At 36.8% G+C, this 25,827-nt stretch overlaps 1 protein-coding gene and 1 long non-coding RNA gene across 3 annotated transcripts; one reads left to right on the top strand and one right to left on the bottom strand.

Moving 5' to 3' along the window:
* Window positions 1–6,722: 6,722 nt before the first annotated feature.
* Window positions 6,723–7,393, top strand: LOC122068886. The gene is made up of 2 exons (XR_006137284.1): window positions 6,723–6,879; window positions 7,080–7,393. It is a non-coding gene; the product is annotated as an uncharacterized LOC122068886 (long non-coding RNA).
* Window positions 7,394–9,670: 2,277 nt separating this feature from the next.
* Window positions 9,671–25,277, bottom strand: LOC122068882 (2-isopropylmalate synthase A-like). Of its 2 annotated transcripts, XM_042632793.1 has the most exons (12): window positions 24,722–25,277; window positions 22,417–22,630; window positions 22,203–22,283; window positions 21,574–21,663; window positions 21,396–21,482; window positions 20,287–20,387; window positions 17,991–18,024; window positions 17,822–17,893; window positions 14,516–14,599; window positions 14,286–14,420; window positions 10,135–10,283; window positions 9,671–10,056 (listed from the first exon to the last, which is right to left on the bottom strand). In XM_042632793.1, the coding sequence occupies exons 1-12, from the start codon at window positions 25,234–25,236 to the stop codon at window positions 9,963–9,965; spliced, it is 1,656 nt and encodes a 551-aa protein (XP_042488727.1). In that variant the 5' UTR covers window positions 25,237–25,277; the 3' UTR covers window positions 9,671–9,962. The 2 variants fall into 2 exon arrangements, with proteins under 2 accessions (XP_042488727.1, XP_042488728.1); XM_042632794.1 differs by lacking the exon at window positions 21,574–21,663.
* Between the last annotated feature and the right edge of the window lie 550 nt (window positions 25,278–25,827).

Here is a 25,827-nt window from a genome sequence, read left to right as displayed (position 1 = left end):
TCCATTAGTGCTTCTATTTTTTGAGCATATTCTCATTTTGAATCTTTCAAATATCACACATAAGGAAAAGAAGAAGACCAGATCAATCTCCTTGTTGAACACCAAGGGCTTGTTCCTACTAGATTTGAAGTTGTATAGCTTGCACCAGGGATTTTCAATCTGACGTGTCCGAGATTCACAATCTTCAGATCGGTCTTGACCAATACCCTATTACCCTCATATCATTTCAGAGGATTGGTATTGGATTGGTCAAGATTCAAGATCGATCTCAATCGATATTGATTCAATTTGTACAATTTCTCTAATCCCAATCCATTTTTGGAACCATGAGAGTTACTAATTAATAACTTCAACTCCACAGGGCCTTGCAATCTGAAAAGCAATCCTCATTGCAATGTATAACTTGACCTTTATATTATAGGTGACCGATGATGGAAATAATGGCAAGAGCATTGCAACCCTTTATCTATGTCTAACATAGAGTTCTCTAGTTGATCTATGACCACCGTTGTGCGTTAGTGATCCACAACCTTCTTTTCTCATCGACTTTTGGGCTAGCAAGTAGTAGAGGTTCACTCTCTATAAATAATTCCATCGTTTGTCATTATAGATTGAGTTAATGAATAACTAATGAATATCAAACCATGATCTAACATGGTATCGAAGCGAATCTGCTCCACCAAGCACTTCATCTCCTTTTTTTTTTTTTTTTTTTTTTTTGCCCTTTGCCGTCCTACTTCCCTCCACCCCATGTCTCCTCTCTTTTTTCCTCCTCCCTGTCAGAGATTAACTAATCGATGTTAAGTGGAGCTTCTTTTACCTTTTACATTCGGTATTTGATGAGCCCAATTTGGTATTTGGACCTTTAGACATTTAAGGAGAAAAGAACACTATTCGTTAGAGTGTACCTGTGCTAAGACACAACCTGAGCAAAACCCACTCCATGGTCCATGGGCTCTATGGAAAAGAATCTTATCTGACCCTGACCATGAAATCTGAGAACTCAATCTACTATCCCATTTCTCCATCCATGAGCCTCAGGGGATTGGTGACTTCAATTCCTTCTCAGGCAGAGGAGGCTGGAGACTGCGGTGTGTTTTCTCAAGGATGACAGTCGATTGGAGTGATGCGCAAATGGCAGCAACTAGTTTATTAGCCAATCTTCCGAAATCAGAAGTGCGCCTATGCTTTGCACGAAACCAATGCAATCTGTTCTACACTGGAGTTGCTGAATTGGGGACCACTCTTCCCTAAAGGAAGAAGCTCTAAGTCTCCAGGAGGAGAAGGTGTATGCAAATATTAGGGAACTGGTAGAGTTGTATAAAACGCAAATCGCAAGCCAGGATGCATCTTGTTCAATGGATCGAAGCACATGGATCCTTGGCATCCAATCAGCTCTGTTCGAGGTCATATTGACACCTGAAGTATCCAAAACTAGCCATAACTGAATCAAACCTTTTATACCACTATCTAGGAGACTGTTTCAAACCATACAGGGAGTTTTTCAACAAGCATACATAGTCCTCCTTACCTTCAATAACAAATCCTTCAGGTTGATGCATATAAATCTGTTCTTCTAGTTCACCATGCAAGAATGTTGTTTTCACATCAAGTTGCTCCAACTCCAAATCATGCATAGCAACTAAAGCAAGTAGGACACGAATAGAACTATGCTTAACAACAGGTGAGAAAACATCATTAAAATCAATTCCTTGTACCTGACTGTAGCCCTTTGCAACTAAACGTACCTTGTACCTAACATCTTCAACACCTGAGGCAGATTCCTTCTTCTTGAAGACCCATTTGCAACCAACAATTTTCTTCCCTGTTCTCGACTTCACAAGCTCCCAAGTCTGATTTTTATGAAGAGATTCCATCTCCTCATTCATGGCAATCAACCATTTTGTAGAATCAATTGAAGCAACAGCTTCAGAATATGTTGCAGGCGCACTATTTTCAATTGTATCTGCAACAGACAATGCATAAGCAACAAATTCAACATGCCCATACTTTTGTGGTTGTTTAATATTTCTCCTTGGTCTATCCTTGGCAATGTTGTACCGCGCTTCTTCTTGATTCTCTTGAGCATCATCTCCTTTAGTAAAAGTAGGCAGCTGGACTAAAGTAGATTGTGCTTTGTTTGAAGATGAACCACCAATTTCAAACTCCACCTTCTCTCTAGAATTTTCTTGACCTTCATCACAATGAATATGAGCTTCTTTCTTAGGATGCAACATGGCAGATTCATTAAAAGTAATATCTCTGTTAATAAGAAATTTTGGAGACTTTGGATCAGGACACCACAATCTGTATCCTTTCACTCCAGATCCATACCTAAGAAAAATGCATTTCTTAGCCCTAGGTTCCAACTTCCCTTCATTTACATGTGCATAAGCAGGACATCCAAATACTTTTAAATTTGAGTAGTCTGCAGGTTTACCTGACCAAACTTCTTCTGGAGTCTTACACTCAATAGTTGTGCAAAGAGATCGATTCACCAACAAGGTTACTGTGTTAACTGCTTCTGCCCAGAATTCCTTGCCCAATCCTGCATTTGATAACATACATCTCGCCTTTTCTAACAAGGTTCTATTCATACGCTCTGCCACTCCATTTTGCTGGGGTGTTTTAACAACTGTATGGTGTCTTGCAATACCTTCATTTTTGCAGAACTCATTAAATTCACCTTCACAAAAATCTAGGCCATTATCGGTTCTCAACCTTTTAATTTGCTTCCCGGTCTGCTTCTCAAGCAAATTCTTCCACTGTTTGAAAGTGACAAATACTTCATTTTTGTGCTTCAAGAAATAGAACCAAACCTTTCGAGAGAAATCGTCAATGAAAGTAAGCAAATATCTTGCACCAACCCCCTTTGAAGCAACCCTAGAGGGCCCCCATAGGTCTGAATGAATGTAGTCCAAAGTTCCCTTAGTCCTGTGAATAGCCGTACTGAAACTAACTCTTTTCTGCTTCCCAAACACACAATGCTCACAGAACTCCATTGCTCCTGCACTCTGACCACACAACAAGCCCCTTTTACTTAATGATGCCATCCCTCTTTCACTCATATGGCCTAACCTCATGTGCCATAAATTTGTGACATCTGATTTAGACATAGATGATGAAGCTGCTGCAACAGACCCAGTGATTGTAGTACCCTGCAACACATACAAACTGCCAACCTTAATTCCTCTCATCAATAAGAGAACACTCTTGCTGATCTTCATGATTCCACCTTCAGTTGTATACTTGCACCCATTTGAATCAAGAGTGTCTAAACTAATGAGATTCTTCTTTAAATCAGGGACATGCCTGACATTAGACAAGTTTCTGACAATGCCATCATACATCTTAATATTGATCGTTCCCATTCCAATAGTCTTACAAGAAGCATTATTTTCCATCAACACAACTCCACCTTGAACTGATTCGTATGTGGATAACCATTCATGATTGGGACACATATGGTATGAACAACCAGAGTCAAGAATCCATTCATCCTGTGATCTAACTTTATCATTAGTCACCAAAAGCATATCAGACTCACTCTCATCTTCAGCAATACTAGCTTTTGCAGAATCATCTCTTTTCTATTGATTTTGAGCACCACCACCTGCCTTCTGCTTATTTAAAAGCTTATAGCATTCAGATTTAATATGCCCCTTTTTCTTACAGTAATTGCAGGTTAAATTCTTGTGCTTAGATTTTGATCTAGCTTTCTTTTTGTCACCATCTGGATCCCTTTCATTCGTTCTCCCTCTAGCTACCAAACCAACACCATTAGATTTATTGGTAGATGTCAACTCATCATCAATCTTCTGCTTGCTTTGCAGATTCGTTTTGACATCCTCAATAGAGATTGTCTCTCTACCATAAATCATGGTATCCCTAAAGTGCTTATAAGATGGAGGCAGAGAACATAACAATAATAGGGCCAAATCTTCATCATCTATTTTAACATCTATCATTTTTAAATCAGTAACAATAGAATTGAACTCAGATATGTGGGATTTAATAAAAGTACATTCACCCATATGAAGGGTATACAGTTGTTGTTTCAATCTCAACCTATTGGTGAGGGATTTTGTGAGGTAGAGGTTCTCTAACTTCACCCATAACTCTGCAGCCGTTTTCTCTGAGAGAACTTCCTGTAGAACATCATTCGAAAGACACAACTGAATAGCTGAAAGGGCTTTATCATCCAAATCGGTCCAATCATCGTCGGACATAGTTGCAGGTTTCTTCGCCTTCCCAAATAGGGTTTTCTTCAAACCCTACTGTGTGAGAACAACCATCATTCGAACCTGCCATAAACTAAAACTGATGTTACCGTCAAACCTATCAATATCGTATTTCGTTGAAGCCATGAATCGAAGTAACCCAGAGCTTTGATACCAGTTTGTTAGATCAAACACCAAGAAACACGAATAATAAAGAGATAATAGATCCATACGACAGAGATTTAACGAGATTCACACACCAGGGTGGTGTGCTACGTCCTCGAGTGAAGAAGAAGATGATTCACTATGCAGAAGAGAAATTACACCCTAGCAGCGGCGAGGAAAAACTCGACCTGAAACCCTAGCTGCGTGAAAACCCTGGAATACAATGACTTTCTCAACAAGCAATAGTACATTATATATATACTCCAAATCGCGGGTCGACCCATCGGGTCACGGTCGATCCGATCGAACCATACCACGGGGGCGTAGCTCCCGCACCCCCATACGAGATCAGTGATGGGCTCTGGTTCCATCACAGATCTCAGAAAATTTTTCATTTGGGTCGCCACCAAAATATGTCGGATCGGGTCAATCCTCAAAATGGGTCAAGAATTCGTGACAAACTTAACATCAATCTTTGACCCAACGAAACTATAATCAATTAAACTTTACCCACACAACTCAAGTTAAGCAAGTTTAAATCAGTTACACTATGCTTGAAAAAGATGAATGTTCAGATAACAATCATCAACATCTCAACTGAACATATCACATAGCCATAGCACTAAATACAATATAGTATTAAAAAAAAAAGTAGAAATAAAGGGGTCAGGCTAGGTCTGGCTTAAATGAGTCAATTCATGTTGGGCTTGTAAATGTGTCGAGCCGGTCAGGCGCCCGTTAGGCTAGGTAGCTGCACCGTGTACTACTTGTTTATAAACATGTTGGACTTGAGCCTGACACATTTATTAATCAGGCCGTTCTAGGTTAAGCCCACACGTTTATTAATTGGGCCGGTCTAGGTTGGGCCATAAACGTGTCAGACTCGATTGCGCCTACCGATGCCTGAAATTGACACCCCTACAAAATACCGTGGTTGGGTTCATATGGTCTACACACAACAGGATAAATGTTTGGTCATTTTAGGTGGTTCACTCTTTTTTTTTTTTGGTAACTAGTGATTCACTCCTTTAAAAGAAAGGAAATGGAGAGAAATAAGGATGGAGTTACAATATGCAAGGAAACAAAGTAGGTGGAGATATGCAAGAAAACAAAGTAGGTGGAGATATGCAAGAAAACAAAGTAGGTGTAGATATGCAAGGAAACAAAGTAGGTGGAGATATGCAAGAAAACAAAGTAGGTGTAGATATGCAAGGAAACAAAGTAGGTGTAGATATACAAGGAAACAAATCAGGCGGAGATATACACAACAACAAATGTCAAATGAGGAATATTTCGATTGTCATTGAAATAGATTAAGGCATAATTTGCAACCCGTGAAAATCCCAATTTTTCTTTTTTTTAGATAAGATTGAAGTCCCAAAAGTAGATAAGAAGAAATCTAGCTGGGAAAAACTATCCCAAAAAAAAAAAAAACTACAAAGAAGAAAGTATGAACAACAAGTTAATTTACAAGCCATCAAATCTCAAAATCACAAGGTCTAATAAATTTCATCTCATGGACTACTGGAAAATATTACTACTTTCTAAGCCATTAATATAAGAGAATTTAGGTGGAAAATACAAAGTTTATCATGTAAAATTTTTGTATGTCCTCATGTGCTCTTATTGGCCCCCACGCTAATGCAGTACCATACAGCTTAACAGCAACCCCCCTCCCTATCAAAAATTAGTTTTGGCTAGTGGGAAAAAAAATAGCTAAACTAATTTTACAAAAATAGCTATATATATATATATAGCTAATAACCACAGGTGCTACCAAAAGAGAATCACCATGGGCACTCTTAATGCACACATAAGCACCTATGGGGGCCATGACGAGGATTTTTTTAGTAAAGGCACTAAAACCCTATAGGGGTTTGTGAACCCTAAGATGAAGTTGTGAACTTCACCACTTAGAGAAGGAAAACTTTATCCATAATCTTGTTGAACTTGGAATGAGATCCTCTTCAACAAACTAGGATCTCCTTGAGATGTATGCCTGCTCTCAGCTATCAGATGCACATTGTAGAAAATCCAATTCCATTGAACTAATAACGTTAATGACAATTGATTTCCCTATAAAAGAAAATAGAACTTAAAAGGTTAAAAGACAGATGATTTCCCTATAAAAGAAAATGGATACAGTTAAAATGCATAAAAATATTCTTCCTAAAAAGGTTAATGACAGTTAATTTCCCTATAAAAGAAAATGGATACAGTTAAAATGCATAAAAATATTCTTCCTAAAAACTAAAAAGGTTAATGACAGTTGATTTCCCTATAAAAGAAAATGGATACAGTTAAAATGCATAAAAATATTCTTCCTAAAACTGGTAGTCTCCTAAAAAGAGCTAGCTCAGTTTATATATAAGACCGACATGGGTAGTCTCACAAAGAAAACAATTGTTTTGGTCTCTTGTGTTTAGAAAAAAAAAAGAGATGGGAAGAATTGGAGCTGTAGTTCTCTTTCTATTGGTTCTAATTGTCTGCACAGGTTTAGTTATATAAATTATTGTCTTGCAATTAACTTAATTAATTCTCTTTACTTTTTTTTTTTTTTTTTTTTTTCTTTTCAATATCCAGTTTTGATTTATATATCTTTAGTTCTTATAAATTAATAATGTATTTTTCTCAACTTCTGTTTAACCTTTCTATTACCTCATCACTAACTATATAAATTACTTGGATATGTAGACATGAAACATATTGGAGCTGCGAATGATGACGTGCAGTGTTGTGCCACCCTTAAGCACTTTCCAAAATGCGATAGTTCCAATGAGAAAAATTGTGACGCAACGTGCCGTACAAAATGTAGCAAGGGGGGCGTGTGTAAGCCTTGGACCCCCCAAGGGATTTGTCATTGTTTATGTTAGTGAATAATATAACGACAATTATAATTCAGCCTTATCCCAACTAAATGGATTCGGCTATATGAATTTTATTTGTCAGTGAAATAATAATTTTATTTTAGTAATAAATTCGGTATGATGAAAATCCATTAGTGCTTCTATTTTTTGAGCATATTCTCATTTTGAATCTTTCAAATATCACACATAAGGAAAAGAAGAAGACCAGATCAATCTCCTTGTTGAACACCAAGGGCTTGTTCCTACTAGATTTGAAGTTGTATAGCTTGCACCAGGGATTTTCAATCTGACGTGTCCGAGATTCACAATCTTCAGATCGGTCTTGACCAATACCCTATTACCCTCATATCATTTCAGAGGATTGGTATTGGATTGGTCAAGATTCAAGATCGATCTCAATCGATATTGATTCAATTTGTACAATTTCTCTAATCCCAATCCATTTTTGGAACCATGAGAGTTACTAATTAATAACTTCAACTCCACAGGGCCTTGCAATCTGAAAAGCAATCCTCATTGCAATGTATAACTTGACCTTTATATTATAGGTGACCGATGATGGAAATAATGGCAAGAGCATTGCAACCCTTTATCTATGTCTAACATAGAGTTCTCTAGTTGATCTATGACCATCGTTGTGCGTTAGTGATCCACAACCTTCTTTTCTCATCGACTTTTGGGCTAGCAAGTAGTAGAGGTTCACTCTCTATAAATAATTCCATCGTTTGTCATTATAGATTGAGTTAATGAATAACTAATGAATATCAAACCATGATCTAACATGGTATCGAAGCGAATCTGCTCCACCAAGCACTTCATCTCCTTTTTTTTTTTTTTTTTTTGCCCTTTGCCGTCCTACTTCCCTCCACCCCATGTCTCCTCTCTTTTTTCCTCCTCCCTGTCAGAGATTAACTAATCGATGTTAAGTGGAGCTTCTTTTACCTTTTACATTCGGTATTTGATGAGCCCAATTTGGTATTTGGACCTTTAGACATTTAAGGAGAAAAGAACACTATTCGTTAGAGTGTACCTGTGCTAAGACACAGCCTTAGCAAAACCCTCTATACCCAATTTGGGCTTTTAGACATTCTAGTGGTGTTTCTAATTATCTTTCCTTTGTTAGATGACCTTGACCCGGATCCGGATCCTCTCCATAGAGCTCATGGACCATAAAGTGATCCCATGGTTGGGAGGACCCAGCCACCCAGGTACACGTCTGAAGGTCACTCCAACTGTGAGATCACTCCATGGTCCATGGGCTCTATGGAGAAGAATCTTATCTGACCCTGACCATGAAATCTGAGAACTCAATCTACTATCCCATTTCTCCATCCATGAGCCTCAGGGGATTGGTGACTTCAATTCCTTCTCAGGCAGAGGAGGCTGGAGACTGCGGTGTGTTTTCTCAAGGATGACAGTCGATTGGAGTGATGCGCAAATGGCAGCAACTAGTTTATTAGCCAATCTTCCGAAATCAGAAGTGCGCCTATGCTTTGCACGAAACCAATGCAATCTGTTCTACACTGGAGTTGCTGAATTGGGGACCACTCTTCCCTAAAGGAAGAAGCTCTAAGTCTCCAGGAGGAGAAGGTGTATGCAAATATTAGGGAACTGGTAGAGTTGTATAAAACGCAAATCGCAAGCCAGGATGCATCTTGTTCAAAGGATCGAAGCACATGGATCCTTGGCATCCAATCAGCTCTGTTCGAGGTCATACTTGATACAAGGCCTAAAGGGTAAAAATAATCAACCATCCAACTAAAATGTTTCTAATACACTTCTCACCCATTTTCGTTGCCAAATAGTGAGTGATTTGGCTATCTGTTGAAACCCCATTTCCTAGTTTGATCAAAGAGGAATGGAATTTTACTTCTCCAAATCTTTTAAATTTATTTCTGAAGTGTACCTCCAAGTAAGATGAAGCAATACACATGTCAGGAATGTAAATATAATCACATAAATTCATGAACCAAAACTTAGCAGTTAGCCACCATATGCTGTTTACTGAAATCAATATTAATGTATAGATAAAAATAGTTCTCAAAATTCTTTAACATTAAGTTATGATAAACAATTAAACAGCTTACAAAATGAACCAAATTTTGCAGCAAAAGATAATCACAAGTGCATTGCCTGCTAAAGAAATGGACAATAAATTTAATCTTTTTCCTGCACAATAGCAGGGGCTATGCGTGCAGGCAAGAGCCAATGAGCACACCTCCTATTGGTTCAATCAATAGAGGAAGGAGGGCAGGGAGGACATGTCATGGGGGAGGATAGAGATAGAGAAGAGGGGGGGGGGGGGGGGGGTGCTAGCATAGGCTACAACCCCGGACAGAAAACATTCTCTGTTTTTTTAAATTTCAATCATATGGTAGTAGGATCTCTTTTGTACTAGATACAATATCCGACAACATATTCCAAACTTAAAAAGAGCCTCCTTCCAAAGGTTCTCCCAGTGATAAACTACAAGGTAGAGATGTGACAGTACATGACTTCCCAAAAGTTAATGCAGTAAGAATTGAAGAAACCGGATCCGAGCATCAACATTTTTTTTTTTTGGAAAACTGACACGATATCATAATAATAAAGCCAAGCAATATCCAATAATTTTTTACATTTATGGAGCCAGGTTGCAAAAAAAATCGAAGCAATAGAAAACTCGCAAGAATCTCCTTAAGAATACAATTTTCTCTGATCACTTGCAATCTCATCTTATACCTGAAGAGCTCATGACCTTGTTAAGAGCACTCACATAGGCAAGGATGCTAGAAACTATGATGTCCATTCCTTCACTAGTTCCACTGGCAAGCAAGGGAGAATAGCATGATTAGATTAGGAAAAAGAAACTATTCCAAAGGGAAATGCAAGAGCTACCATACCTGAAAGTACAGGGAGCATTTACTCCATTATTACTTGTTTGTGAAGATTTGTGGATGTTCTCCTCTTGGACTACAACTTTTGCGGATGCTATTGTTTCAGTGCCTCTCGACACAGAGTTTATGGAGCACTCAAGAAGTGTTACTGGTAACTGGAAACAAAGGGGAAAATAATTATGCTACTTAGGGAAAGAAAGTTCTCCTACTTATCACCCAAAAGAAAAGGGTTGAAGTTTCTTAAGTAAAAATTATCAAATGTGTGCCCAAAATCACCAGGCTCAAACAAATCCAATGTTGTTATGATAAACTGTAGGAAGAGAACAATAACTCCTTATAAGAAACCTTTTATATATTATGGAAACCCCACAACTCTAGTGTGTAGTGAGATATAGAATCCACTTGCTTTCAAATCAAACAAACAAAACAGAAGCAAGACCAAAGAAAGCTAATGCATTCACCAAAAAATCAATAGTGTCTCGCCCATATACATTGTTGCTACAAAGGAGATGAGACTATTAAGATGTACTATTTGAGTGTCAATCCAGAAGCAAGTGAGCACTTTTGAGGCTAAAGTTTTCATTCAGAGATTACATCAGCAACACCTTACATCCTCATAAAAACATGGATAGATATAAAGCCTCCAGCAAAATGGTAGGCTACAGATTCCCAAACAGTTCCATGGGAAATCTGTAAACACCAAAACCAAGTCATATTAAATGGGAAAAACTTTGATTAGATTGATTAATTATGTAGTTTCCTTAAGTTCCACACTTCCTGTCTGTTTGGTAGCTAATCGTATGAACTGTTCTAAATCAACGTGATTTATGAAAATAGGTAGTTGGAAGCCAGCTTATAATCAAACCACTCACACTGTATAGCTAACAATGCTACTCTTTAAATGAATGTTTACTAGAGCCAGATTAACCACCGATTTGCAGCTATGATAGGTCACCAAAACTTCCTTGCAATGAAACTTGGGACATTACATATGGACTTCAACTGGATTCAGAGAGTTGGGCTAGACAACTTGAAGTACAATAAAGGCTTGGATTAGAGTGGAAGGATCAGCATGGAAAATCACTTTTTATTTGATAAGTAAACTGCATTGTACATAAGTTAGTATAACTACGAAATACAGATTGGAACTATGACATGATTGCAGACCTAGAGACTGGTGCTATCAATCAAAACCTAGATAATGTATGAAGAAATGGTCCCGTAACTCTATGGATATTAGTGGGTCAGAAGGTCAGTAGTCGTCCTAATTTGGATTCTTTGCATCCATATTAAACTAGCATTTAATGAATGCACCTTCTATAAGGATTTTAAGGTTGGGGAGAGAGAGAGAGAGAATGTGTACTATATTCTGATCTCCTCCCTCAAACAAGGATCTTTGTATGTGAGTGTTGAGACTGACAAAACACAAGCATGATCATGTTTTCTTCCATGATATCGTGAATTTAGAGGAACTTGATGTCAATATACTTATCCCTTCCATTAAAATATGAATTCCTTGTCATTATGCATAATCCTTGGAACCTTGTGCTTTTATTAACGAAAAGCGCATTTAGAGCTACATAACTTGAGTAATTAGATGAAGCTGCAATATACTCAACCATTGTTGAAAGTGTTATAGATTTCAGAAGGTTCAGTTTGTTGTGTGTTGTTGGGATACGGCTGAGTTTGTTGTCTGTTGCTACAGATTACACTTCATAGATAGGTCAACAAGAAAAAATTCCTGAACTCCTATCAATGCAAAGATGGAAATGTTCTTTTGCCTCTCAAATCAACTGCCAATTCAAAGTGCACCGTTTCGTTCATTGAGTGACTTATTTTCAGCCCTATACAACCTACCACATCCTGGTGGAGCTTAGTCAATCAAAAGGGATATTGGAATGAAAAAGTGATAAATGTAACCTCAGGACTTGTTTTCTCAGTACTAAACAGAATTTCTTTGGGAAATAACTTAAAAATTTACTCATAATTGCTGAATTTTAAACCATCAGAAAGAGATTAGGAAAAACTTCAAATCGATTATAAATTTGCAAATATTAGCCACTACAAGTAATAGTACCAACTCATTTGCAAACATTTTTCTGCTAAAGCAACCTAGTTGTTTAAGTTATTTAAAAAACTACCTTCAATCACTTAAACCAAGGTGCCAACTAAAAGCATATTTTGCAGAATACTAAAACTAGATCGATTCTGAAATCTCATATATAACTGCATCTTCTACTTCATGAGGAATTTGTCATTCAGATCTTTAAGAACTGTTTTCTAGAGTTTCCTAATATCCCTTTATTCCAAAATCTTTAATTTCTTAAAATTTCCCTTCCATTGTATCTCTCCCTGAATCTCACTTCCTAGAATACAACTCTCCTATTTATAGGTTTTGATAAGTGAGAATATCTCAAAATAGTCCATCATCTCTCCATAATCTTATCCCAAAATGCAGATGAAGAAAAGCCAAGGAAAAATCAAAGTATGAACTGTGGTAACTTTTTATGTGAAAAAACTATATTAGAAGATACCTAAATGACATTAGACAATAAATAGAGTGATGTTACCATATTCACTTCAAGAGGCAAAGAATTGGAAAAGATTGCCTTATGAAAGAGGATTACTCACTTGTATGATTCTAATCATGCATTGAATGGTTTTAGCATAAAGTATTTGCCAGAGTTCACTGATTTCTTGAACATAAAAAAAAAAATTAGGAGTAAAGGGATATAGTCCTCTTGAACATAAGTACTTGCTAGAATTCATTGATTACTTGAACATAAAAATAAAGGGAGAAAGCACTCCACAATGCCAGTGTGGTGAGGAATCTGCAAGACACACCAATTGTGGTTCTGAAAAAGGTATTATCCATATGGGGCCCACATGTTCAGCACAGAAGAGGGAGAAAAAAAGACTCACAGGGAAATTGCACTTTGGCATTGTGGGTAGGGGTGTCAACGGTCCGGGTCGGTGCGGTTTCGGTCCGGTTCCACCGGTTTCGGTGTGAGTTTGGAAGTGACCGAAACCGACCCAATAAGGATTTATCGGTTTCGGTCCGGTGTCGGTTTCGGTGCGGTTTGGGTTCGGGTTGGTACCGGTTTGGATTTATTAGGTTCATTTCGGTTTGGATCGGTTTTTTAAACCGGTATGGAGCCATTAGGAAACAACCAAATGATGAATTGTTGAACTTCGATTTCTTAAATCGATTTGTAACCGGGTTGGTTTTGATTTTTGGTCTAGTTTGAATTCGATTTTCCATACAAATGTATACAAAACTATTCAAATTTTAATTTTTTTAATGAATTTTGGAGTGTTTCGGTTTCTTACCGGTTTGGTTTCGGTTTCGGTCCGGGTTTTGAGCCGGTTTCGGTTTGGTTTCGGGTTCATCCGGTTTTCGGTGCGGTTCGGTTTGGTTTTGGGGTTACAATACTCGAAACCGAACCAAACCAATAAGGCTTCGGTTCGGTTCGGTCCGGGTTGTTATCGGTTCGGTCCGGCCGGTTTTACCGGTTCGGTTTAGGAATTGACACCCCTAATTGTGGGGAAGTTATTTTCCAAAATAAATTAGGAGTAATATATAGTTGTCCTCGTGAACATTTGTGAGTGTCCTCTTCAACAGGAAGAGATAAAATACAATTTCCTCTCATCCTAATTTATTTTTATGTTCATTTGCATCTTCTATTGCTTATTTATCTTCTCATATACTTTAATGGAATGTACATGTAAATAATGCATACCCATGTGATACCTTTAACTGATTTCTAGTGTGGTTTTTGGATTTTGTGATGAAAAATCTGAATACTGGGAGGAAAAAAAAAAAAAAATCAATTGTTCATTCCATCATTAAATTTTTTTCAAAAGGTCCATTGAAAAGGCTAACCCAACTATAGCTTAGTTGGATAAAGTTATGTTAGGTACATTGTTTTCCTAATCTTAGACCCTTTATCTTGATGCAGTGCTCTCCAAGAGTGAAAAAGAAGGTACTCATTTTGTCTCCAATATGAGGAAGGTTGAGTAAAGTGTCATGAACCAACATTCTCCAAGGCAAATGTCTAATGAGGAAGGTTGAGTGCATTATTCTCTTGAAAGAAGTTGCATGACATTATTTGAAATATAATTAGAAAGATTTAGAAGAAATACAGTGAAAGCCAAACCTTGACAATTAGATCAATGGCCTTGAAAGATGCATCAATAAAGCCTTTTCCAACTGAACTTGCTACATGCTCTGTTCCATCAACACCGATGAGTTTAACAGTTGCAGTAGAAAGACCGGAAATTCCGCATGTAACCTGAATCATTGAATTAATGGTTGACTAAATTATGCTGTAACAACCACAAGCTTATGCTTTGACTGGCATGAGCTAGAAAAGAAAGTATAATTTACTTGTACATCTCCGAGTGACCAACAAACTTGTGACTCGAAATTTTCATTTGATGCTAATGCTTTTATGTCATCATCGGAGAGACACTGCAATAGCAATAATTGTAATCAGCACTAAAAATAAATAGATGTCTTAAACTGTCCGAGGCTTAGAACAGAAATCAATATACTAAAGTTAGGTTATGATGTTATAATATCAGACCTCATGCTCATAAACTTAGCACTGTCATCCGTACCAGTTGAGGAAATTACGTGTGCTATCACTATAAAAAATATGTAGTGGTTAGCATAGTAGGAACATAGACATTATTATACATTCATGTTTCAGAACTCTAATCCAGATGCAACTTATATAAATGTATTTCGAAGAAAAATTTTCTTAGTATAAATTTTTGTAAGTTGTAACCATATTTTATAATCTTTCCTTCTAATAATTATTGAATAAAATGAATGATATTGTCTGCCTCAAAGGAATTTTATTTGCAGAGAAAATAGTAGTACAGTCAAATTTGTATATAAAAATTTTTCATAAAGGATCGATGAAATTTTCTGACTGTTTGAAATTCTAACAGAAGAGCTATGAAGTTGTTCAAATTCAGTAAATTTTCCAAATATTTATGGCAAAGGTGGAAGCAGAAGGAATGACAGTTGTAGCTCATAATTACCATGTACCATCTATCTTTCAAACCTCTTAATTCAGAAGCACTTGGAGATTCAGATTCGATGATTTGGATTGATTTTAATTAGCATAGGGCCCTACTTTTTTATCGCAAGGCAGAACTTTCTCTTTATTCTTATTTAAGGGAGGGTGAATATTGTTACTTTTAGTATTTAGAAATAGGAGCAGTTGACCGATCAATGAAAAGCTCCGAGAATGTCGTTTGAGGTGGTGCAGCCATGTTCAACAGAGGCTTGGGGATGCCCTAGTAAAGAGGAGTGAGCTGATACCGATTGAAGGAGCTAAAAGAGATAAGATATAAATCAATTCTTACTTCCGGTTTAATTCTCTTATCCTGCTTCCTATTAATCTCTAAACCTGTCCCTCCTTTTGTTTTATACCCATCTTGGAGCATGTTTAGCAGCTAATTAGATCCTAAAACTTTAACTGGAAACTAGGATTTCGGCAGCTTCATCACATTTACTCTCCGCTATCTTACCATCAAATCACTATACAAAATGGAGCTTGCCACGTGGCAAACAAAGATTCAAGAAAAGGGAAAAACAGTTTAACAGTAGAAAATACATACAAGGTTTGGTCATATGGTTGAATTGCACGACCAAATTTGCCAAGTGGCCAGTTCAGGGTGCATCCTATCTGCCAATAGTTTAGATTGGACACATCACCCCTCCATATGGCATAAACCTAGGACTTTTATAGCTAATACAATTCCCATTTGCTATACTTTTGACATCTTTGAATCATCTAAATATTTCATCACTACATTAAGAAAAAGGAAATTGAAAAGGGGGTGGGGATTTTGAAACCATGCTCAAAACTCTAACAGGTACTCCACTATATTTCTAAATAGTGCTTTCATACAATATTATACTTCAATTCTTAGTTTGAATGATGCTCCCGATTATTAAAATCATCCATCGGACTCTTCATCAACACCAAAAGATTGTTAGTGAGAATGGATGTCCCAAATAACATATTTTTAGTTCGAACAGCCTAACCATATGATCATGTTATATGAGTCAAAGTGTTCTAGATCAATGGTTAAACTGCTAAAGCCATATATCTCAATGTAATAATGGCAGTGAGTATAAACCAATAACCTCTGATATTTTAGTCAAAGATCGGTCACTAATATTGACTTCCTCAAATTTATTTAGTACAGTTATTTATCTCATCGTTAACTCAGAATTTATTTTTATTGGATCTTTCTTAAAGTCAAGTCAAAGCTTGGAGCATCCCTATTGAATTATCCAACCCAAAATCTTAAGCTATTAGGTGGAGAGGCCCAACTTCTATAAGAAGTCATTCAAGGTCCAAAAACAATGTAGGATTATTGGGAAACAATCCCATCCTATTTCTCACGTATACTAGGTGAACAATCATGATATTAGTATGTCCCATGCAATACCCTCTAGATAGGGAGAAGAGAAAGAGATGAGAAAAGGGAAGCCTTCATAAGTTCATAGACTGTAATACTATCCTATGAAGGATTTTAATGCTGATTCAGTTTCTCTAGCCTTTCCCAACAAGAAAGGGACCAGAAAAGAGGGAAATTCTGTAATTGCCTGCATCCTTTCTCAAACATAAATACTCCTAAAGCAATTTCCACATGATAAAATAATTGTGCATTAAAGACTTCCTTTTTCATCATTTTGGAGTCAGAATTTGCAAATATGAGTATCAGAACACAAACAAAATTCTTTTCAGAAGGCTCCTTTTTTAATCAAATGTGCTAACTCCTTGGAAAGATCACTCCAAAGCAAGTTCACAACAGTACTTTAATCATCATATCCACGTACTTAAAAATTCCTGACACTTTCTTCTGAAACAGGATTTCAAGGTGCTTGTGAATTGGGTTTTAGCACTCAAAATAATGCGTAGTTACTTTAGTATTAACTTTCAAATGTAAGGAACCCAAAATTCTTGAAATTGCTTATGAGTTAGCAAACTAGAGTGCATTATGCATGTACTATATGCCACTCTGAGATCCAGGTATTTCCAACAGGGACCAATAAGAACTATATATTTTTAGCATTAAAAAGGGCGTACCAAGTGCAATAGGCTCCCGCCACTACAGGATCTAGGGAGGGTCATAATGTACACAGCCTTACCCCAGCTTCACTGAGAGGCTATTTTCACGACCCAAACCCGTGACCATTAGATCACAATGGAGCAACCCTACCATTGCTCAGAGGTCTACCCTCTTATATTTTTAGCATAGTACAAGTGAAAAATCAGAGGATAACCATCAGCTACCTAAACACCATGCCTAACATTTCAACAGCATCCACTGTTTATAGGAAGAGAAATGGTCCAAATAGGAACAGAAGGATCCTTGTCTAAATCTCTGCTGCTTAAGAAATGCCCTTCTAAAAGATTCATTAATAACCAAATCAGAGCAAAGAGGAGAAACAAGAAAACTTCTAACATAATGTAGCTAAGACAATGTTGAGATTAATGAACTTAAAAACTTGAATGACAATATCAGAAATGAAGATATTGGGGGGAAATTATGAGTGACAATGACATGAGATGGGTCAAAGATGGGATTTGAAAAAAAAAAAAATATCATAAACGACAATGTAATCATTCTTGAGAAAAATAATTACAGTCACAAAAAGTGATTTAACCTTTTTCTTAGCAGCTGCTGCTTTGAAACGCTGAAATATGTCGTCAAGTTCATTATCTAACTCATAACCAAGCTGAGAAAACAGAAAGAAAAGAACTATAAATTAATATTAACAACAAATAGATAAAAGTATTTATCATCTCATCCAAAGAAAAATGAATTTTGAATACCTTAGAAAGGCGAGATTTCAGACCACTGCGACCACTGTATTAGGGGAAATGAGTAAGATAATCTTATATTACTTGTTTGTGAACAAAGAATCTTAATAGAAAAAATCAGAAAATGATGTTTTATATATGAGCTTAGCAACCTACACCTATTTCACTCGAACATTACTGCTTCATGGTCGTTAGTGTTAAACCTATAATAAAGACGTACTTTCCAACTTATGGTCATTGGTTGAAATAAATGTCTATTTTCCCCCTCATTTTTGGTGTTCTCTTTGAGGTTATTGTAACAACTTTGTTAACAATTTGTGAAAAGTAAATAAATATTGACCAAGTATATTGATTAGACCGGAGCAACAAGTTAAGAATGCCGATAACTGATAAAGTCAAAGAAAAAATATTCATAACTCAGTAATTTAAAAGAAGACCATATAAATATTTGATGGGTGATTAATACTAGAAAAAATAAATGAACTGCAGGATCCTGACACATAATTATCCCTTGAAGAGACTCAAAAAAAATTTCAAGCTTAATCATAAAAATATCCTTGTATGTGAAAATGAAATCTTGAACTTTTTAATGAGGAATAAACATAGGGTTTTTTTGTTATCATGTTTTGGCAATGAAAAGATGCTTAAAGTCAAAAAAGAAGGAAGCAGTTTTCTTGGATGGCATGTTCATTATTGGATTCACGAACAATACAAGTATCTACCATGTAGAAGGTTTGGATGGGGCTGAAATTTTTTGGACAAATAGAGCCCAATATCCAGTTTTCGTGTGTCTCATCCTAAACGGAGTTGGCGAAATGGCAACATAAAGCTTTGAAAATCTAGAATGAACTTATTGAAAAGATATGAATGGATGAAAAACAGGGATCTTCCAATATGCAGGAGGTATATGATCGAATTTGTCCAAAATTTTACACAAGGCCAACACAGCCCAAATAGGTTAATGAATGGCAATAAAAATAGTTTAATGGAGGAAAGGATGAGGTAATACTTTGGTTGTGGGGCTGTTGCCAAAACTGCAATGTAGAAAATATGAACTCTAATGGATAAGGAAGAAAGAGAAGAAGAGATCAAGAACTGTGAATCCACACAGCTTTTCTTAGCCTTGATAAGAAAAAAAAAGAGAATTCGTTCAATGCTCAGAACATGGGGCAGTACATGTGTATATAGTGCTCAGCTCAACCCGGTTCCCAATAAAGCAAGGAGTTCTGATTCTGTTTTTTTTTTTTTTTTTGTTCTCCCTCTTAGTAGCCATTAACAATTTTAATAAATAGTAACCACCTCTTCTGAAAAAAGTAAGGTAAATGTAACCAAATCAATATTAAAATCCAAATTGAAAAAGAAAACACCAAAACAATTAAAAATCCAATCTTGCTTACTTTAAATAACTCCCAGTGTGAGGCTCATAAGCAAGAAAAACTCAAATATATTCTGCTAGAATGTGTAGATATAATTTGATTTCAACTTCTTTTCTTTGTTCCTCACTCTCTAGAAAAAACTCAACTAATAGAATATTTTCATTTAACTACTTAATCGTGGTTAGAGGCCAAAAGGTGTGCTAACTCTGCATTCTAACAATCCTCATACAGAGGGAAAATTTCGTTATTACACTTCATTGTTAATATTCTTTTGGGATCAAGGGGATGCTCAAGCCCTCTGATTGCCCCAACCTCCTTATCCCTATGCATAACCACTGAGTGACCAACACAGACCAGTCCATTCACTGGCCAGGTTGGAACGCTTGGGTTGTTGGCAGATCTATTGCAGGTAAGGTGAGGTTCTTTAGTAGACTACCGGGTTTATTTGGTTTATTTGGTTTAGACAGTTAAAAGAAGAATAGCTATCCATCCCAAACCTGACCACAGTTTCTTTATTGGACAGGAAAGAGAAATATCAAATTTCAAACCCAGTATCAGAAGACAACAAGTGTTACTAAACAGCGATAACTGCAACTAAACAGAGTGTATGAGATTAGGAAATTAAATTATCAATTTTACCCCCACAGAAAAACCCAAGTACCATCCCTGTCGTTAATCTTGCCACATTTCATAAAAGCAAACACCCAAAGAGAAACCATATGGAAAGAATACATAGACAACATTTCAAACTTTAGATTATTCAATACACATAATTTTGTCATTAGATAGAAGACAAAAAGGAAAACAATGTCATTAAAAAGTCAATTCCTAGACAGGAAACTTGGAAATTTACACCATAGCCATCACAAACCCATTATAGATCATCAAAGACTGACATCTTAAAACATAGTATTTAAGAAAGTATTCCATACCTATGTTTTCCAAGGACAAAATCAGGTTCACTTGACCGAGACAATCCAATATCTTCAGGAGAAAGGATCTCATATGTACTTCTATGTTTAAGCATTCCATCCTACAAAATAAAAAAAAAAAAATTACAAATCCTTTTTAACCACTATCAAGTTACTTTAATGAGAATGACATTGGAGAACAAATAAGCAAAACAGCATCAGGCAAGAAAAATTATTTTTATTTAAAGAATCAATAAATAAAAAAGTCAAGTATATAAAGTCAAGTAAACAAACATGTTTCATGGAGGAAATTCTGGGCAATGTGTTTACCTTGCATTTATGCCAGAAATCACAAGTATAGGCCAAGGTATCAAGTCTTGAGACTCTGATACGTATTGTGGATGGCCACGTCAAATACAAAACAAAACCCAAAAAAAAAGAATATTTTATGGACAGAATTGTAACGAACTGATACGGACCAATATAGTTAGATACAAACATTACTTCTACGGGCTGATACTAATGCAACCCCAAGTTACGGAACCCTAAATTTGGATCATTAGGGGTCATCGGATGTCCATGAATGGGATGTTAGAAATGCCATTTTTAACTCCTCAACATGCTTCCATTCTCCAGTCATCACTGACATCCATCAAATCTACCATTGACAGTACTCAATTAAGGATTCTCCTTCGCATGTTTAGGCCTTCTACCTAAACAATGACCAGTATCATTGACCTTTTAATTCAAACGTCATAATCAAGAATGTTATGCTATTATTGTGATCAAACCTTGTCCATATTTTTAATTTAAATAAATAAGGATGATTTTCCATCAATGGCAAATATATAGGAAAGACAAATAAAAGAAAAGATATTAAAAAACATATTAAGTACAAGATAAAACTGCTTCAGAAATGAGAAGAGCAAGCCCATGAGGAGACAATTGAATAAACCATACACAATCGGACTAAGATTTTACTGAAAGAAGTAGTATTCTTACAGCATTTTCTATATTTTGTATATCAGTTTTGAGAGGAAAGGGCATGCAGATTTACAGAAGTAGGGAGGAGTAGAGTTGATCCAAGAAAGCAAGTTTAGGAGAGTATCCCACAAGAAAGAAATGCAAACCTGATGGATACCACTTCCATGAACAAAAGCATTAGCTCCAACGATAGCCTTGTGTGGCTGAACCATGAATCCAGTATACTCCTCTACCTGAGTAAGGAAATCAAGGGTCAGAAGCTTTCAAGGAGCAGACTCAACCAAAAGACGCAGGAAAGTCTTAAGAAATAACACTTGAAAATACCATCTTGCTGGTCGAGACAATGTGTCTAGTGTTGATCCCAGTATGAAGCCCTCCCAACTTCTCCCCACGGCATTTCAGAGCCATTACAACCTAAATTGGGAGGAGAGAATAGAAAATTTTGGCAAGTAAGATTATAAGCAGGAATTCTATCAGGACTTATAACCCTAACAGGACTCAATAGCATCATTTATAAGGTGCACTATTATTCTGTCTAGGAACAATTTAGTTTAATTTACTAAGGAAATTGTTGCATAAGTCAGCTGACTACAATTTTGGTTCTAAACAGTGTTTTCTTCAATTATAAAATGGATCCAATTTCAGAATTACACTTGTAAAGAGTTTAAAAAGTCATCATTCAAAACTTAGACAAGATAAGGAAGGCAGGAACTTCAGCATTGAAATATTTTATGCTGGTATTAACGCAGAGTGCCCTAATTCAGAAAAAAAAAAAATGTATATTTATCTAAAAGACACTGAAAAGTAAAAATGGATTGATCCCCCTTTCATTTAGTTTCTTCTAAGCATGTCAAGATAGTATACTTGAGAAAACCATTATTCTCTGGCAAACCCTCCATTGACATGAACCACTGCAACTTATTTATTATAAGCCTAGTATATAAACTCAATACCTCTTCAAGGGAAGCATTCCCAGCTCTTTCTCCAACTCCATTGATAGTTACTTCTAATTGTCTTGCACCTGCAATTGCTGCCTGAATTGAAGAATCCTCAACAAATGAATCAATATTATTACAAAGTTCCCCCACCCAAAGTACAAATATTTTCCTTTTATTTATTTATTTTCTAATAAGAAAAGGATTGTGTGTAATGTAAGGGAAGAATTACCATTATTGCACTAGAAGAAGCTTGGCCAAGGTCATTATGACAATGTGCAGAAACGATGGCATTATCTATTCCAGGAGTCTTGGCCTTAATCACAGAAATGAATTCTGCAAATTCAGTTGGTAAGAGGTTTCCTACTGTATCAGCAATGCCTAAAGTCGTTGCCCCAGCCTTTAGAGATTCCCCCAAAACCTCGCAAAGGAATTCGATCTCTGATCTGAAAAGCAAATAAGTAATGTTACACTGACCATGCGAATACAAAATAAACTGCAAAACCCAAGTTTGATTGGGTTGGTTCTCATGGAATAAAAAGTTGGGAATCGGATACTGGTGATGTGATGAAGTTAAATGATGATATCATGTGGTCCGATTTAAGTGTATTTTGGAAAGAGTTCTCTGAGCAAGTGGTATAGAAAGCACATCGGTGAGATGCAATAAAATTGTTTCACACACAGAAGGGCAGTGAGATCACTTTAAGCAAGGAGAGATTGATAGATGTGCTAGCTTACTTTATGCTCATGTCCCCTCCACCACCTAAGCACGAGAGTACAAAATGATCACTAAATGATCACTGCACCCATTTTGATCGATGTCCATGTAAGCTCTGTCATTGGTTAGCACAATGACGTGCATCATGTATCCTCTATAGAGAACTTTTTTTTTTCTTTTAAGAGAAGAAGTTTTTATTTATATGGTGATTTGCGATATAATTAATTAATATGAAAATGACATAAAAAAAAAATAAAAGTGGAGGGGGGAGAAGAGATCGCTTCCTGGTCACATAGCATTTACACTGGCACAAGGATCAATGAGAGCTATGTAAAGATGTAACAAGAATAATTTTTTTTATTTTTACTTTCTTATCCTTGATCTATAAAAGATAAAGTATCACCGAACAGTCGGCCATACTCCGTTATAAATATCACTCTTTACCTTCTAAATGGTGGCAATAAATGGGACATGTGTTGCCAACCTTTAATATTGTGGTGTACGCAATTCTATGTATGGTCCTGACTTCTTTGAACATGTTTTATATTACTTATTTGGCTCCTCTTCAATGATTGTTCCTTATAATCACTCTTTAGTCAGACGTATGCATGCAGTTCTGGGTAATTGAAACGCAAACCTCAAACATGTATCTGATTAGGTGATTGGATCGAGCGTCAATCATTGCAAAGGATCTAGATCTCATGTTACCTTATCCCATTTTAATAATCAATTAAAAACCTCAACACTAGACTCGAATTCTGTGACAATTAAAAAAAAATAAAAACCATCTTGAAACCTGAAAGCCAAAAACAAACTACATGCTCCGTACTTGTAACGCATCCAGTTTTTACAGCCCTTTGAAAAAAAATTGACTGCTACTCAAGTTGCAGCTACGTGTACTGGTTACACGAGAAGAAGTTGTGGCTTAATAGACTAATCATTAATGAATGACCAGGGATGACTAAACTAAAATAGCAAAAAAATGACCAGGGACGACTAAACTAAAATAGCAAAAAAAAAATCTACTGAATAACTAAAGAAATTATTTATTCTCTCAGTTTTCATAAATATCCTCCTAAATTTCAATATTTAAAAATGAAAGAGAGATAGGAATGCTAACAGGATAATCATGTATCAGATATGCTAGCGAGATTTTAATCGTAGGAATTGAGAGAACCGTTCGATTGAGAGAAAATGTCCAAAGCTTCAATCCACACATGTTATACCCTATATCTCTCCTAATTCTATCTCCACACTCGGTAGCCATGTCGGAACGTTGCCCCGCTGGTGTTCTCTCTCTCTCTCTCCAGCTTTTTTCGTGAACCCTCTTTTTTGTCTATTTTTTCAAGAAGGCCTAGCTATCCGAGCTTTCTTCTTCTTAGACTTGGGGTGATAGCGGCAGTGACAACGGCAGCGACAACGACAGAGACTGTGAGGGATGGAAAATCGCCGAAGATAGTGAGGGAGAAAAAGAGTGACTGTACAACGTCGGGGCTGGATAGATTATGTAAGACAACAACTACCCAATGGTATTGACGTACTCCATCTAATCCAACGGTTTACATTCGCTAACTTTCCTAATGCCATTGTGTCCGGTTGACTTTCATGTCCTTTTCCCTTAAATATATTTATAGATTTTATTTCCCTGGCTGCCAGCACGGGTTGGGCAGCAGCCAATTTTGTTTTCCTCCCTCTCCCCCCGTGTCAACTTTGTGTGTGTTTGTTTTTATCGCTGTTTGTTTTTTTAAGCATTGACCAACACTTGTCAACCTGCATGGCCATGGAGAGAGAGAGAGAGAGAAATCCAGAAAAAACGAACCTGGCAGCATCCTCAGCACCAAACTCAATGTCCACAAATCCCAAGCTCTTAGCATAGCTCACCATCTCCTTCACGATCTGCAACACCTCCTCCCTTGTCTTCCTCAATTTATACTTCATATGTATCTCACTCGTCGCTATAAACGTCAAAATCCTCGGCCGCTTTGCCCATTTTAACGCCTCCCACGCCTTATCAATATCACCACGAGTGCACCTCGCCATGCCACAGATAACCGGTACATACCCATTCTCATCAACCTCATTACCAACTTCCTTTGCAATCACTCTCACAGATTCAAAATCATCTTTACTAGATGCAGGAAACCCAGCTTCAATTATATCGACGCCGAGCTTCGCTAGGTTCTGTGCTATATCAAGCTTTTGCTGGCCGTTCAAGGCGGCGCCGGGAGCTTGTTCGCCGTCGCGAAGGGTTGTATCGAAAATTCGGACATAATTTGGGTTAGAGATTTGGTTGGGGATGTAATTGAGACGGCATGGAGAAGAAGGTGATGCCATTTTAAAGGTGTTGATCGAGAGCTTTAGAAATGAAAGACTTAAAAGGAGTAGAAGATGAGTGAAAGGAGGTTGTGTGGTGAGTGTAGTGACAAAGGGGAGATGGGGAATATATAAAAGGAAATTTTGGAGACTGATGCCAACATTACTCTGGCATACCAAAAACTTGAATCTAAAGGGTAGCGGTGGAAAATACCCTCTTAAGGTGGAATTTTCTAATTTACCCTCGAGATTCTATTTCCTTGTCTGCTACCTAGGTAATAGTAACTTGGTTGAAACCGGGTACTAGCCAAATTTTATTCTATAGAATGAATCAGATCTTAAGTTTTCACTGTGAGCCTGAACCCCCAATGTTTCCATTACCTAGGCAAACGTTTTTACTTAGGGGTGTAAATTGGTCAGAAATTGGGAATTAGGTTCAATTCCAAGGAGTATTGGTGTATCTAAAATCAGATCAAATTTTGCTTAAGTTTTGAAAAATTGATACTCATATCGAATCAGGCTAAATCATAATGCTTGCTTTATTGATGTTTCTAGATAGGTGTGTTTCCATTGGCCCATGTTTTAATGGGGTCGTGCTCTCAAATAGAGTTC

This window comes from Macadamia integrifolia, unplaced genomic scaffold, assembly GCF_013358625.1.
Source record: "Macadamia integrifolia cultivar HAES 741 unplaced genomic scaffold, SCU_Mint_v3 scaffold478, whole genome shotgun sequence".
NCBI lineage: Eukaryota > Viridiplantae > Streptophyta > Magnoliopsida > Proteales > Proteaceae > Macadamia > Macadamia integrifolia.
This window is presented reverse-complemented; position numbering and strand designations above follow the sequence as displayed.

Excerpts from the sequence above, each read along its gene's own strand:
- LOC122068882 (XM_042632793.1), bottom strand. The coding sequence starts at position 25,236 with ATGGCATCACCTTCTTCTCCATGCCGTCTCAATTACATCCCCAACCAA. Across the intron at positions 17,894-17,990 it reads TGAAATCTCGCCTTTCTAAG|CTTGGTTATGAGTTAGATAA; the intron begins GTATTCAAAATT and ends CTGTTTTCTCAG. Across the intron at positions 14,421-14,515 it reads GGTCACTCGGAGATGTACAA|GTTACATGCGGAATTTCCGG; the intron begins GTAAATTATACT and ends TCAATGATTCAG.